Source organism: Rhinopithecus roxellana, chromosome 8 (genome assembly GCF_007565055.1).
Source record: "Rhinopithecus roxellana isolate Shanxi Qingling chromosome 8, ASM756505v1, whole genome shotgun sequence".
Lineage (NCBI taxonomy): Eukaryota > Metazoa > Chordata > Mammalia > Primates > Cercopithecidae > Rhinopithecus > Rhinopithecus roxellana.
This window is the reverse complement of record NC_044556.1, coordinates 106,291,432-106,306,060: the sequence shown is the minus strand read 5'-3', so window position 1 is coordinate 106,306,060 and position 14,629 is coordinate 106,291,432. Positions and strand designations below refer to the sequence as shown.

General features: G+C 38.0%; 1 protein-coding gene across 2 annotated transcripts in view; it reads right to left on the bottom strand.

Annotated features, from left to right (window-relative positions):
• Window positions 1–5,109: 5,109 nt before the first annotated feature.
• EXO1 (exonuclease 1) overlaps window positions 5,110–14,629 on the bottom strand; it is a 42,404-nt gene continuing 32,884 nt past the window's right edge. Inside the window, exons 13-15 of one of the 2 annotated variants that reach the window (XM_010384705.2) lie at window positions 12,830–12,928; window positions 9,362–9,555; window positions 5,110–5,468 (exon numbers count right to left, since the gene is read on the bottom strand). In XM_010384705.2, coding sequence (XP_010383007.1) covers window positions 5,333–5,468; window positions 9,362–9,555; window positions 12,830–12,928 — 429 coding nt within the window. In that variant the 3' untranslated portion in view covers window positions 5,110–5,332. The remainder of the gene's footprint in view (window positions 5,469–9,361; window positions 9,556–12,829; window positions 12,929–14,629) is intronic. The other variant, XM_030936133.1, reaches the window with a different exon arrangement.

Here is a 14,629-nt window from a genome sequence, read left to right as displayed (position 1 = left end):
ACAAACAAACAAACAAACAAACAACAACATTAGAGGGTTAAGACTGCAGGGCAAAAGTAGCCTGAATTCTAAGGATAGATGGGAGGGCCCAAGGACAGCCACAATGCTAGCACTGGCTTATCTGGGACACAGCATGGAAGGAAGATGGGGCCTCTGCATAACAGTAAGAATTTAACTAGAGTTTTTTTGCTTTGTTTTGTTTCGTTTTTGTTTTGAGACAGGGTCTCACTCTATCACCGGGTTTGGAGTTGAGTGATGCAATCACAGCTTACTGCAGCCTTGACCTCCTGGGCTCAAGCGATCCTCCCACCCGAGCCTCCCAAGTTTGAATTTTGCTAGTCGTACACTCATGCTTCAGTTCAACACGTTCCACTGTCCTCTGGATCTCCTGCAGTGTAGCAGGCAGCTGAACCCAGAGGCATCATCGGACTCATTTCTAATTTCTGTAGCAAAAAATAGGTGATAGGTGATATTGAGTTCTTTCATTAGCAGGCATAAAATATCTGGTTGTCTTTTTTTTTTCCTTTTTTTTTGGGACAGGGTCTTGCTGTGTCATCCAGGCTGGAGTGCAGTGGCACAATCACAGCTCACTGCAGCCTCAATCTGGTGGGCTTAAGTGATCCTCCCATCTTAGCCATGGGAGTAGCAGGGAATACAGGCACATGCCACGACGCCTGGCTAATTAAAACTTTTTTTTTTTTTTTTTTGTAGAGATGAGATCTCAGTATGCTACCCAGGCTGGTCTCAAACTCCTGGGATCAAGCAATCCTCCCACCCTGACCTCACAAAGTGGTAGGATTAGAGGCGTGAGCCATCATGCCCGGCCTTTTTGTGATGTTATAGCAATTGATGCACAAAATCCAAATTTATTGATCCACTGGGTAATGAAAAATGATATGACCTTTTCTTAATTATTAGAACACTAGAAAGAGATAGTTCCTTCATCTGCCATTTAGTTATCCAGTTGTACTGTTCATAGAGGAAAGAAAGGAAAAATGCTTTTTTTGCTTCAAGTTTTCAAGACAATGAATACTCCATCATCCTACAAGGTGTCATCCTACAAGGTCACCAATTATTCTTAATGTTTATGATGGGTTTTAATAAATTGCAATTATCTTCTTTGAAGACCAAAGTTTCCCACATTTGCACAGTGGGGGCCCCTTTAAACTGGCTCTTGAATCTTTTGGAAATCACCTAGCAGTCTTTGTTAATCTCTATTTTTTTTGTTTGTTTGTTTGTTTCTTTTTTTTTGATACGGAGTCTCGCTCTGTCGCCCAGGCTGGAGTGCGGTGGCACGATCTCAGCTCACTGCAAGCTCCGCCTCCCGGGTTCAGGCCATTCTCCTGTCTCAGTCTCCCGAGTAGCTGGGATTACAGGCGCTGCCACCTCGCCTGGCTAGTTTTTTTGTATTTTTAGTAGAGACGGGGTTTCACCGTGTTAGCCAGGATGGTCTCGATATCCTGACCTCGTGATCCGCCCGCCTCGGCCTCCCAAAGTGCTGGGATTACAGGCGTGAGCCACCGCGCCCGGCCTTGTTTTGGTTTTTTGAGACGGAGCTTCGCTCTTGTTGCCCAGAGTGAAGTGCAATGGTGCGATCTCGGCTCACTACAACCTCCGCCTCCGGGTTTCAAGTAAGTCTCCTGCTTCAGCCTCCCAGGTAGCTGGGATTACAGGCATGCACCACCACTCTGGGCTAATTTTGTATTTTTAGTAGACTGGGTTTCACCATGTTGTCCAGGCTGGTCTCGAACTCCTGACCTCAGGTGATCCACCCACCTTGGCCTCCCAAAGTCCTGGGATTACAGGCACGAGACACTACACCCAGCCCCTCTATTTGTTGTGACAAGATGTCTTAGGCTTATCTTTTACATTTCCTGCCAGACTATTTCCCCCAAATCCTCGTTTTAATGAAAAAACCAAAAAGGTACTTTAAAACCACAAGCTGATGTGCTAAACATCCTGATAGTTATAAATTTGTATTGAACATACTGGTACAAACTGATGAATGTGTGTATTCACACATATCTAAATGTATTCAATATACATTCATGAATTTATACCACTACGTCCAATTTAAATTCATAGCCATAGGATTTTTTTTCCCCCCCCCAAAAAATTACATGTTCTGTATTCTCTTTCTCCTTTTTCTCACATTAAAATCCCTGGTTCCAGGCTGGGTGCAGTGGCTTATGCCTGCCATCCCAGCACTCTGGGAGGCTGAGGTGGGTGGATCACCTGAGGTTAAGAGACCAGTCTGGCCAACATGTTGAAACCCCATCTCCACTAAAAATACAAAAATGAAGCTGGGTATGGTGGCACACACCTGTAATCCCAGCTACTCGGGAGGCTGAGGCAGGAGAATCACTTGAACCTGAGAGGTGGAGGTTGTAGTGAGCTGAGATTGCGACACAGCAAGACTCCATCTTGAAAAAAAAGGACCCTGATTCTCAAGAAAACAGGATTTCAAATATCCTATAAATAGTAATTATTCTATTCCACAGTATACACACAGTCCCAAAATATCAGACTACCACCAGCTAAACCAAATGTTTTTGCATATGCTTTTACATATGATCCTTTAACTCTTAGTTTTAAGTGTATAAGCAACATACGTTTAATACTCACCACCAGTCTGTCACTATTTCTCTAGTCATTTTGGTTATCTGGAGCTCATTTTCTGAAGTTCCTGATAAACCACTTAAGGGAACATTTCCCATTTCCCAAATTTTTCTGTGTTGGATAAGTTTGTGCCAGCCTTTTATACTTATAATTTTATTAGATATGAAAACCTCAGCTCACATTTTTCTTTGGGTATTCGAAAATGATCACTCCATTTTCTTCAGGCATAAAGTATAATTGTGAAGAAAGTCTGATCATCTCACATTTCACTTGGTTTTGCCTAGCCAAAGTTTTCTTCCTTTAATGTATTATTTATGTCTTGGTGTTAGCTGCTGCTTAGGTACCAGAGTTTACTTTTAAAATATTGTTTCATATATTTAAATAAAACATTTTCTAAAATTATAGGGTTTTGTTGTTTCAGATTCCCATTATCTGTATGTTGGGTCTTCTTTTTCATTTTCTAATTAAACAAAACTTGATTTTTTTATTCCTTTTTATTTTTACCTCTTTTTAAAGACATTATCCATAGTGTTTATATTGCATCTCTGATGTTTTTATTTCCAATGCTTTCTTGAGCTTATTTCTGATTCTTGTAATCCTAAATTTGTCATATTTTATATCATCTTTCTAATATCTGTTAGCACATTTTAAACAAACGAGTTTTGCTCTGCTCTGTGGACCTATCTTTCTGATACATCTTCATTGTCCAGAAATCTTCTCTTTCTTTTCATTAAAATAACTTTGTATGAGATTCATCTACAAACTTTCCTTAGTTTCTTTTTAAGTAAAATTCTGTTTCCTAAACTTTGAGAAGGAAACATGATTCATGGGAACTTCTCTAAGTTTCTTTTTAAGTGTTCAAAACCAGTATTCTGCTGAGAGATTTTGGTTGACGATTCCCTACTCTACTTGTATTTGGACCTTCTCTTCATCTTTCTCTTCTTCAATTTGGCTTCCCCCCAGCAGTTTCTCTTCTGTGGGGAACCCTGTCCTGGACGAATCTTGGGGAACCCTGTACTGGAAGAATCTTGGTGAACTCAGTGAATCAGTTCTAATACTTCCTAGGAGCTAGTTTGCTTCAGTCCTTCAGACCTTAATACAAGCCCCTTGGACTCACCCACATTTGAAATGGGCAAAGCCTCTCCCACTTGAGTGCTGTTTTCAACCTGGCCTGCTGTTTCAGTGATGACCTGAGAGGTTCTGTTCTCAGGTCATTAGATGCCGTTTCCTCACTCTGCTTCGCCTGAACTGATGCCAATGCCAGCTTGTGGTCTTGTGGCTATCTTCACCCACTTACGTTGCTCATGGATTTTTATTTTGCTATCCAGTTGCTATTATATGGTGATTTGGAGATTGGAAACTATGGCACGGCTGCCATCTGCCCCTTCTCCCTCACTATTTTTAAAGATTTCCAAAACCAATTCTATTTCCAGTCTTACTCTGCACCTCTGGCTTTAGAGGAATCTGCATGTCTCCATTTGTCTTTTATCTCTTCTAGTCTTCTGCCACTGACAATGATCACTTCTTTAAGTCACTTACTACTCATCCATCAGTTTCCTTGCCTGATGTCTCTTCTTCCATTCTGTTAACCCTTGTGGATTTGTCTTATTCCTTTTCTGTCAAGTAGCATTTTTAGTGAGTGAGGGGATAAATATTTGTAGACAATGTTTGCTTCACATTCCTAATTTGTTTTATAACAGGAAACATGCATGGAGAATTCAAATCTGCTTTTGTTCTTTGGATTAGGTCTTTTTTAGATTGGGCCTTTTTGGGTTTTAATTTTTATTTTGTAATAGCTTTAGTTAGCTTTTATTCCATTCTGATCTCATTTTCCTAGAGTCCTCTACCGAATCTCACTTAAAAATATAAATACTCTGGCTCTTTCCTTTATCCTCTGTATCACAAATACTTTTAGAATTCCTTTAATTCCTGTCACTTCAAATCCTCAGTTAGCAGCTGGTTCTCTTTCCATGCATCTGCCCATTTCTTTGCAGAGAGTACATGTCACAGACCTTGCAGATTTAGTATCTTATGCAGTGTTCAGGGGACTAGTTTTAAATATATGTTAAGGAAGGTTTAGCCCACACTTCAAAAAATATATATTAAAACTGAGGCTATTTTGAAGTTGAAAAATATTAATGATATAAGAAGTACTTCCTTTCATATGATGCTGAAAATTTTCCTTCAGTGTCAACCTATAATCCAACCAAAACCTTCAGGGATAAGAGAGCAATGTCTCATTTGTGTAATGATCTCTAACCCTTCCAATTACCCTCCCATCTCAACTTTATTTTCAATTCAACCCTGAAGGACAGATGGGAAAGGCAAGTGGAAAACTTTAAAGCCTGGAGAAACACAGTGATTTCCTCTAGGACTGTAGTTTCTCCATTTACTATCTTTCTACTTGACAACATTACAGAAATATTTAGAGTAGATTTTTATAAACCCCAGGGGATTTTCCCAATTAACATTAAAACTTCCAAAAACTTGTCAGAGATACAATTATTCTTCTATTTAGCTTCTTATAAAAATATAAAAAGCTGAGCAAAAAAACCACAACCCAATTATAAAGTTAATATACAAAATGTATTCTATTTTTAAAATGGCACAGATTGAAAAAAAATTCTTCAGGCTGATAAGTGCCTCATTCCCAAACAGGGACTTCAAATTGATCAGATTCTCTTGCAGGCAAAAGCATCGCAGCAGTCTGCATTTACTGGAATATCGCTCTTTGAACACGCACACATTCAGGTTTGTTAAATATATCCTCTTCTGCTTCTGGAGTTAGTTGGATGTTATCTCTGACTGGGGACAGGGGTTTCTTACAAGAAGGAAGCTTTTCGGAATCTCTGCAAAATACAATAAAATAAATTTGGTATTTTTAGGGTACTGATTATGAGAGAAGAAATATTCTACCTGGACAAAATAGAGGGATATGAAGAGGATAAGACCGTTTACTGTATAATCTCATTCAATGCATTATATATCACAATCAGCTTCTCCTGTGAGCACTCCCCATAAATTTGGAGTCTCACTTCTTAGCGCCTCTTCTTGCTTTCAAAATCACCATTCAGTGTAGGTGCTGGGCCACCACTCAATATATTAGCTAAGGCAGAATGATTCCAATACTTTAATTCTTTTCTCCTTAGTGCCCTTCTCAAGTATGGTTAAGAACCAATATAAGTGAAGCAGGAACAAATGGTTAAGCCCTGGTGAAGCCCTACCTTTTTTTTTTTTTCTTTTTTGAGACAGCCTTGCTCTGTCATCCAGGCTGGAGTGCAGTGGCACGATCTTGGCTCACTGCAACCTCCACCTCCCGGGTTCAAGCGATTATCTTGCCTCAGCCTGAGTAGCTGGAACTACAGGCCTGCACCACCACGTCTGGCTGATTTTTATATTTTTACTACAGATAGGGTTTCACCATGCTGGTCAGGCTGGTCTCAAACTCCTGACCTCAAGTGATCAGCCTGCCTCAGCCTCCCAAAGTGCTGGGATTACAGGCGTGAGCCACCGTGCCTGGCCTAAGCCCTATCTTTTATTCTCCTCTCAGTTGTTTTTTCTTTTTTCTTTTCTGGAAGGAAGCTATCTATAAAAATTAATGCTGTTATGAAGATATTACAGGTAATTCTATCTCCTGTCAACAAAAATTAAATAGCAGTAAGTCTTTTTTTCTCAAAAGCATTTAAGAATACTGTTGCACCCTTAATTTCTCTCTAGCAACAGTTTTCAAAGCATGTTCCATGACGCCTGGAGAGTCCCAAGATCCTTTCAACAGATTTCCAAGATCAAAACTATTCTTACAATATTCAGACTCTGTTCCTCCTTTCCACTGTGCTGACACTTGTATGGATGTTACTAAAGCAGAACTGAGTGAAACTGCTGACAACTCAGTGTGAATCAGGACGGTGGCATCACACCGTACAAGTCATACCAGGACTATTTGTATTCTCCACCTCCGTGCACTTGTAGTTAAAGAAAAGTCTCAAAAATGTTATTGATGGAAGCAGTAAAAATCACTAATTTCATTAAATCTCAACCCTTTGGTATACTTCAAAATTTTTTTTTAATTTTTTTGATACAGGGTCTCGTTCTAGTTGCACTCTGGCTGGAGTGCAGTGCCGCAATCACTGCAACCTCCACCTCCTGGGCTCAAGCAATTCTGCCACTTCAGCCTCCTGAGAAGCTGGGACTATAGGCACATGCCACCACGCTCGGCTAATTTTTTGGTATGCTTTTTAATATTCTGTGGCAAAATGGAAAGCACAAACAAAACACTTCTATTGTGTATAGAAGTATGATAGTTTATCTCAATGTAAAAGCATGTGACATTAAGGTCATTCAGGACTTCTCTAAAATGAACAAAAAGGGGCCAGGCGTGCTGGCTCATTAACAGTATTTGTTGCTAATGATAAAATTCAAGCTTTCAAATGAAAATTAAAATTTTGGAAAACATATCTGCCACGCAACGGTTTTCCAATGTTAAAGGCTTTGTTGATTGCGACTTTTTTCTTATATTGTATAATAAAATATATCAATATTTGGAAGTACATCTCAATGAACCAATATTTTCCAAATGACCAACTCATGATGTTACATGTAAAGGATGCATTAAAAGTGCACCAGTGTAGGCCAGGCAAAGTGACTCACACCTGCAACAAAAAATTAAACAATTAACTGGGGGTGGTGGCATACGCCTGTAGTCCCAGCTACTCAGGAGGCTGAGGCAGGAGGACTGCTTGAGCTCAGGAGGTCGAGGGTACAGTGAGCCATGATCGTGCCATTCCACCCTAGGCAACAGAAGAAAGGTACACCAGTGGACTGTAATATGACACAGAGTATAAAAAGTCAGTTGATATGGTTTCATATTCTACACTACAACTAACCTTAAGAAACTACAAGTTGTTGAATTTAGACATAATAGCAGAGAAGAAAATTTACCATTATCTAAAAGGGCTATCAAAATATATATTTTCTAACTACAAATATGTCTATTTCCTTCATATACTCAACCAAAACACCAAATCATAACAGATCAAATGTAGAAGCAGATATAAGAATCCAGCTGAGTTCTATTAAGCCAGGCAGTAAAGATTTGCAAAGTAGACAGTAAAGATTTGCAAAATGAAATGTAAAACCATGCCACTTTTCTCACCTTTTAGGGGGATTTGGAAAATATAGCTATTTATTTTTTAAAGGTACTCTCTACATTCATATGTAATAGGCTTATCGTTATTTTAAAATTATAATTTTTTTTTTTTTTTTGTTTGAGACGGAGTCTCGCTCTGTCACCCAAGCTGGAGTGCACTGGCCAGATCTCAGCTCACTGCAAGCTCCGCCTCCCGGGTTCATGCCATTCTTCCTGCCTCAGCCTCCCGAGTAGCTGGGACTACAGGCGCCCGCCACCTCACCCGGCTAGTTTTTTGTATTTTTTTAGTAGAGACAGGGTTTCACCGTGTTAGCCAGGATGGTCTCGATCTCCTGACCTTGTGATCCTGCCCGCCTCGACCTCCCAAAGTGCTGGGATTACAGGCTTGAGCCACCACGCCCGGCCTAAAATTAATATTTTTAAATGTTCATTTCAATTTCTATGATGGGTAAGTGTTGACAAATACAACCTACATAAACCAAAGTGTTTTGGGGCCTTTAATAATTTTTAAGAGTATAAAGCATCCCTGAAAACAAAACATTTGAAAACTGCTGTCATATGGTTTAATCCTAGACTTTACACAATGGAAAATAAGAAACGATTGTCCAGCTCTTATTTACAAAGTGTTTCCCACTCATACCACCTCATCTATGACAATATTTCTATTAGGTAAGGTTTAATCCTATCGTTCCATATAATTAAAAAAAACCTTTTATTAAACTTAGCACGTTTCTTTTATTGAGAATGAGAAAATAGTTATAAGGTAATGCTACTCTGCGGCTAATTTTGTGGTCTAACAGAAGGAAGCATTATGGTTAACAAAAATTTAACTATATAGAGGATGAATTCTTTTAAAACAGTGCTGGCCACATACACTGCAAATCTGGCAAATTCATCATATAAACCCAATGAAGTCTCCCCATTTTAAGACTGATACATTAGAGAAGTATGATATAGCACTGTACTTCCACCCCTTCTTTAAAATCTTATTTTCGGCCAGGTGCAGTGGCTCACGCCTGTAATCTCAGCACTTTGGGAGGCCGAGGAGGGTGGATCACCTGAGGTTGGGAGTTTGAGACCAGCCTGACCAACATGGAGAAACCCCGTGTCTACTAAAAATACAAAATTAGCCAGGCATGGTGGCGCACACCTGTAATCCCAGCTACTTGGGAGGCGGAGGTTGTGGTGAGCAGAGATTGCACCATTGCATTCCAGTCTGGGTAACAAGAGCAAAACTCTGTCTCAAAATAAAATAAAATAAAATAAAATTTTTTTCTCTTTACAATCCTGAGAGATAAAAAAAGGAAGGCAAGAGACTTAAGGCCTAGGAAAGCAATTTGCTGAACATCAGAGAGACCCCAAAACCAGACTGAGAACTGGTTTTTTTTTAGTTTGCCATCTTTTTATGAAAAGAAGGTATAGAAATTGAAATTAAGTATAAAGAATCAGTTAAAGGGAAGAGAGAAAAATAATTATTTTATAGTGAGAGAAACAAAAATTGACTCATACGAAACTAGAAAGAGTTGGGAGAAAGGGATGGAAATTACAGAAAATAATAGTTTATCTTGTTTCAGAATAAGAAATAAGGCAACTCACTTTTTAAATCCAAAGTTTTTCCAGAGCTCATTGAGTTTGATCTGTAATCCCGGCTTGTTCTCGGCATTATGATGCTTTCTCTTCTGGATGCTTGCTGGCTTCTTGCTCAGCCCACTGGCTCTGGCAGGTCCGAGAGGTTTGATCTTGGTTGTAGAAAGAGAGTCTGCAGAAATGGACTTATATAGCCCAGGAACCTGAAGATTAAACATCCATTTTAAGACCATTCTGTTAATGCAACTAACTTTAATTTCAAACTATTCTTATTTATTGAGACGGAGTGTCGCTCTGTCGCCCGGTCTGGAGTGCAGTGGCGCGATCTCAGCTCACTGCAACCTCCAATTCCCGGGTTCACGCCAGTTCTTTTGCCTCAGTCTCCTGAGTAGCTGGGACTACAGGCGCCTGCCACCATGCCCGGCTAATTTTTTTATATTTTTAGAAGAGATGGGGTTTCCCTGTGTTAGCCAGGATGGTCTTGATCTCCTGACCTCGTGATCCACCCACCTCGGCCTCCCAAAGTGCTGAGATTACAGGTGTGAGCCACCGTGACTGGTCAAACTATTCTTTATACGTAAGAACAAAATAACCCATAAGCAATGGTAAAAATGTGCTATTTATAAACGTCTATTACAGAAGTCATCATGAATTATTTTAACAGGTAACAGTAAACCTGGCATAAAATTTAAAAGTTCTCTTTTGTAAAGGAACAGAGAAAAAAATGAATCTCTCTCACTGCCTCCCTTTCCAGAGGCAATTGCTGCTCCCAGCTTCCTGTGCATCCAGACTCACGCGTGCACACACACACACACACACATACACACAAACTGGCAGCATAATACACGCTGTTGTGCACTTCATTTTTCTCACTTAATGTATCTGGATTCCACTTAATGATGTATCTTAGAGATTTTTTTCAGTTCACAGGAAGTAGAATTTTATTTTGAGTAGGGTGCCTGTTCTTCCATTGTATATATATATATGCCATAACTTACTTAAACAAACCTCTATTGACATTTAGGTTGTTTCTACTAAGGGTTGATTTTTACCCTGTGGACAGAATGGAGACAATGAAGTTTTGTTATTGTTTCTCAGGATAGTAAGAATGAGGTATATTAAAAAAGGTTTACAATACGAATCTGGCAGTGTGTGTATAAAGAATGAAAAAGTTAAAGTTTCACACAGTAAAGATGAAATCCTTAAATATGTGTTGGTGATGGGGAGAAAAAAAGAAGACAAAGAAATAAACGTTAGAATTTGGAGAGGTATCAATGTTTGGTTGTTTTTCTCCAAATGCTGTAGAAGGATCAAACTGACAGTTATGAAGAAAAAGGACAACCTTAGGATTTTGAAACTAAGTGGCAGATAACATAATTTTATTTAATAGATAAAGAACATTCTGAGAAGAAATAGCGGTAAAAGGCGCGAGTTTGATTTTAGGTATTAAAGACGGGTATCAGGGAGAGCTCACCTGGAAGGTCACCAGAACAGAAGTGGTAGTTAAATCCCTGACAAGGCAAATCTCTGAGAATAATAATAATAATACGATGCTTTACTATCTAGACATAACTCCTTTTGGAAAAGTACTTTCTACATCTCCAGTCATATCCATCATTGTAAATTATTCTGCATGTATCTTTCCAGACTTCTTAATATGATACCACAAACATGCAAATGTGCATATGAATATTTTAAAGTATTTAAACAAAACACCACTATACATATTGTTAATAACATATTTTTCCTTTTCACTAATAATGAATGTCTTTTCAAGTTAGTAGATATGACTGCAAAAGCCTTCTTGCTCAAAAATTTAAAAAAAATCTCATATTTACATATTTTATATTTGTATCTTTAATGTATTGGAATTTGCTATGGACTGAACGTTGTGTGCCCCCCACATTCATGTTGAAGTCCTAACACTTAACTCCTAATGTGATGGTGGGATTTTTGAGAGGTGATTAGATCATGAGAGTGGAGCCCTCAGGAATGAGATTACTGCCCTTATAAGAAGAGATACAAAAGAGATGTTCTCTCCCTCTACCATGTAAGGACACAGGAAGAAGGTATCTGTCTGCAAACGAGGAAGTGGGCTCTCACCAGACACCAAATCTGCTGGTGCCTAGACCTGGGACTTCCCAGCCTTTAGAACTGTGAGAAATAAATATTTATCATTTAAGCAAATCCAGTTTCTGGTATTCTGTTATAGCAACCCATATTGACTACGGTAGAATTTATATTTATATTGTGTGAGACGGACATCTTTTTCAAATGGATAAGCAGGGCCTGTGTTACAATTTTACAAAGTTTTTATGGTACTAGAAACATAATATATACTCATGGTAGAAAAATACAAGAAAAAGAACAGAAAAAAGTTCACCTATATTTCTACCACTAAGAGCTAAAACCAAAGATTATTTAATAATTCACTCCCTTATTGTTATTTAGATTATTTCCAATTTTTCACTATTATAACCAATGCAGTATTAAGTATTCTTATATTTAAATTCTCAATGTTTCCTTAGGCTAAAGTTCTAGAATGCACTTACTGGTTTGAATTATTTGAACTCTTTCAAATTTTTTTCTAGAAATGGCAGACCAATACTTACCTTTTAAAATATGTGATTCTATACTCTCATAAAAAATGAGTATAATTAAAAACATTTTTTGGAAATATGAAGAGGCAAGAAATGATTTTATTATTTTAATTTGCACTATTTGATTACTAATGAGGTTAAACATATGGTTAAACAAATGAGGTTAAACATCTATTAATCAACCATTGGTACTTTTCCTTTTGTGACCTGTTTATGACCTTTATCCATCTTTTAAGTTAGGAAACAGTGTTTTTATACTGATGAACAAGAACACTTAATACATAAAATATGCTTTAATTTGTGCTTAATATATAAAATATGCTTTACTATGTAGTAACACAAATATTTCTATATTTGGATTTAAAAAACCACGGGTACACAGTTTCTAGGCGGCCTTTTGGCAGTATGTATCAATGCTAAATCACACACGCCTTGGGATTATGTATCAATGCTAAATCATACATGCCTTGGGACCAGCCACACCACTCCATGGAATGAATCCTTACAAACTAATCAAGAATATGTCCTCAAATATTTATCCACAAGATCTTGGTTGCAGTATTATTTGCTAGAGCAAAACAATTTAGGGTAAATGACAAAAATAAGAGGATTGGCCAAACCCACACAACTGCATATTATAAAGTCATCACATTAATGACTAAAAGTACACGGAAAACGATCTTTCATACACTGCAAGAGAAAATAAGTTTCACAGCTTAAACACCTACAGTCAAGCATGAAGTTTTAAAGCAGACATTTTTATATAAATGAGAGACTACAGGTATTTCAATTTTTAATTCTGCTTGTATTTCTCATTTTATAGTTGTAAGCATACACTGCTTCTGAAATTAAAAAAAAAATTAAATAAATATTTTACCTTGTTCCTTAGAGGTGTGTCTTTTGAGAAATGAGATAAACGTAGCTTGGAGGTCTGGTCACTTTGACTGTCAAGTAACTTAATATTGCAATCAGATTCCTTGAGTCCCCAGATCAAAAAATAAAATAAAATTATACTTTTACTATAGAATTTTTATGACAACAAACCAATATTCAACAAAACGGAAAATAAATAAGAACATGGGAGAGAGTTAATAAAAGAAAATGAATCTAATATGGAAAGGATGATGTTTGCCAATTTCATTGAAGAAGCTAGCAAGGTATTTCAGCTGGAGAGGTCAATTATATAAAATATCTATTTAAAATTAAAGTCTTTTATGAACTGCTAGAAGAGGATGTAAAAATGCTGAGTCAGATAAAACACGAGTCTCCTACTGTAAAAATGTTGAGTTACACATGTGTGGTTAACAGTTTTCATCTTACTAGCTAAAATAAGTTGAACAGGTGCAGCTCCATCCTTTCTTTTAATCAAGTAACATGTTTAACTTTAAAGAGAAAAAAAAGGTATCCACTTTAAAGTGGAGTTGTATTGTATTAAATGCACTTCATCTTTAGTGATGACTTTCAGACCTACCCTCTGCCCCCAATTTTCTATCAGATAAGACTTTTCTATAGACGGAGAGTTCTCTTGTAATCTGCATTCCCATGAAAGTCAAAAAAAAAAAGAGGACAATGAGACCAGGTGTGGAGGCTCATGCCTGTAATCCCAGTACTTTGAGAGGCCAAGGTGGGTGGGCAGACCACTTGAGGTCAGGAGTTCGAGACCAGTCTGGCCAACATGGTGAAATCCCGTCTCTACTAAAAATACAAAAATTAGCCGGGCGTGGTGGCACATGCCTGTTGTCCCAGCTACTTGGGAGGCTGAGGTGGTGAAAATTGCTGGAACTTGCGAGGTGGAGGATGCAGTGAGCCGAGATCGTACCTCTGCAATCCAGCCTACGCAACAGAACAGACTCAAAAAAAACAAAAAACAAAGGGCAATAAAAAAACCCAATAGTGAAAAGCACCCCATTAACTTGTGTTATACCTTACAGAAACCCTAACATTCCTTGCTCATAGCTAACAGTACTGTGACTCTGGGCTAAATCATTTCCTGAAGATCACAAGGAAGGTCCTAAGATGACTTCAACCTCAAATACTGTCAAGGAACTCAACACAGAATCTATGAGTGTTGCTTTTCACAGTGAACTACCAACAGAAGGCTCTAATATTGGAGCATTTTCTTCTGAACTATAGGATCAAAACTGATATTCAAAATGATGCCCTAAGGGCATCACAGCTTTCTGAAACATTTCTGAATCAAAGAAAGATTATATCATTTTACATTAACTGTCAGCATCAAATTCTTTGAGAATTAACTATTTATTCTAATAAGAGTTTACTATATCTGGCAGCAAAAGAGATGACTTAATGAATGATTCCTAGTTTTGTTTAGTTTGTTAATTTTCGGGGGCGTGTGGCTAGGGGAGGAGGATTCATATTTCTATAACCATTAGTATATTAAAAAAGGTTAGCCCGGAAGACAAAATGAGGAATTCTATTAGTATGACCAGCCTACAGTGGGAGCTGATAAAGCTTCCCAGGAAAACCTGGCTAAACGCTTCCAAAGTAAATGAAACAGTAAGATGCATGCTGGAAATATAAAAAAGATAACCCCAAAGGAACTCAGCAGACTTAATACCCTTACAAATTAATGGTGATGTTTTTATGAAAGATGTTCAAGACAGCCAACGCTGTGGTACCCAAGTGGCAGTAAGAGAAGATGCAGTACGAAGTAGAA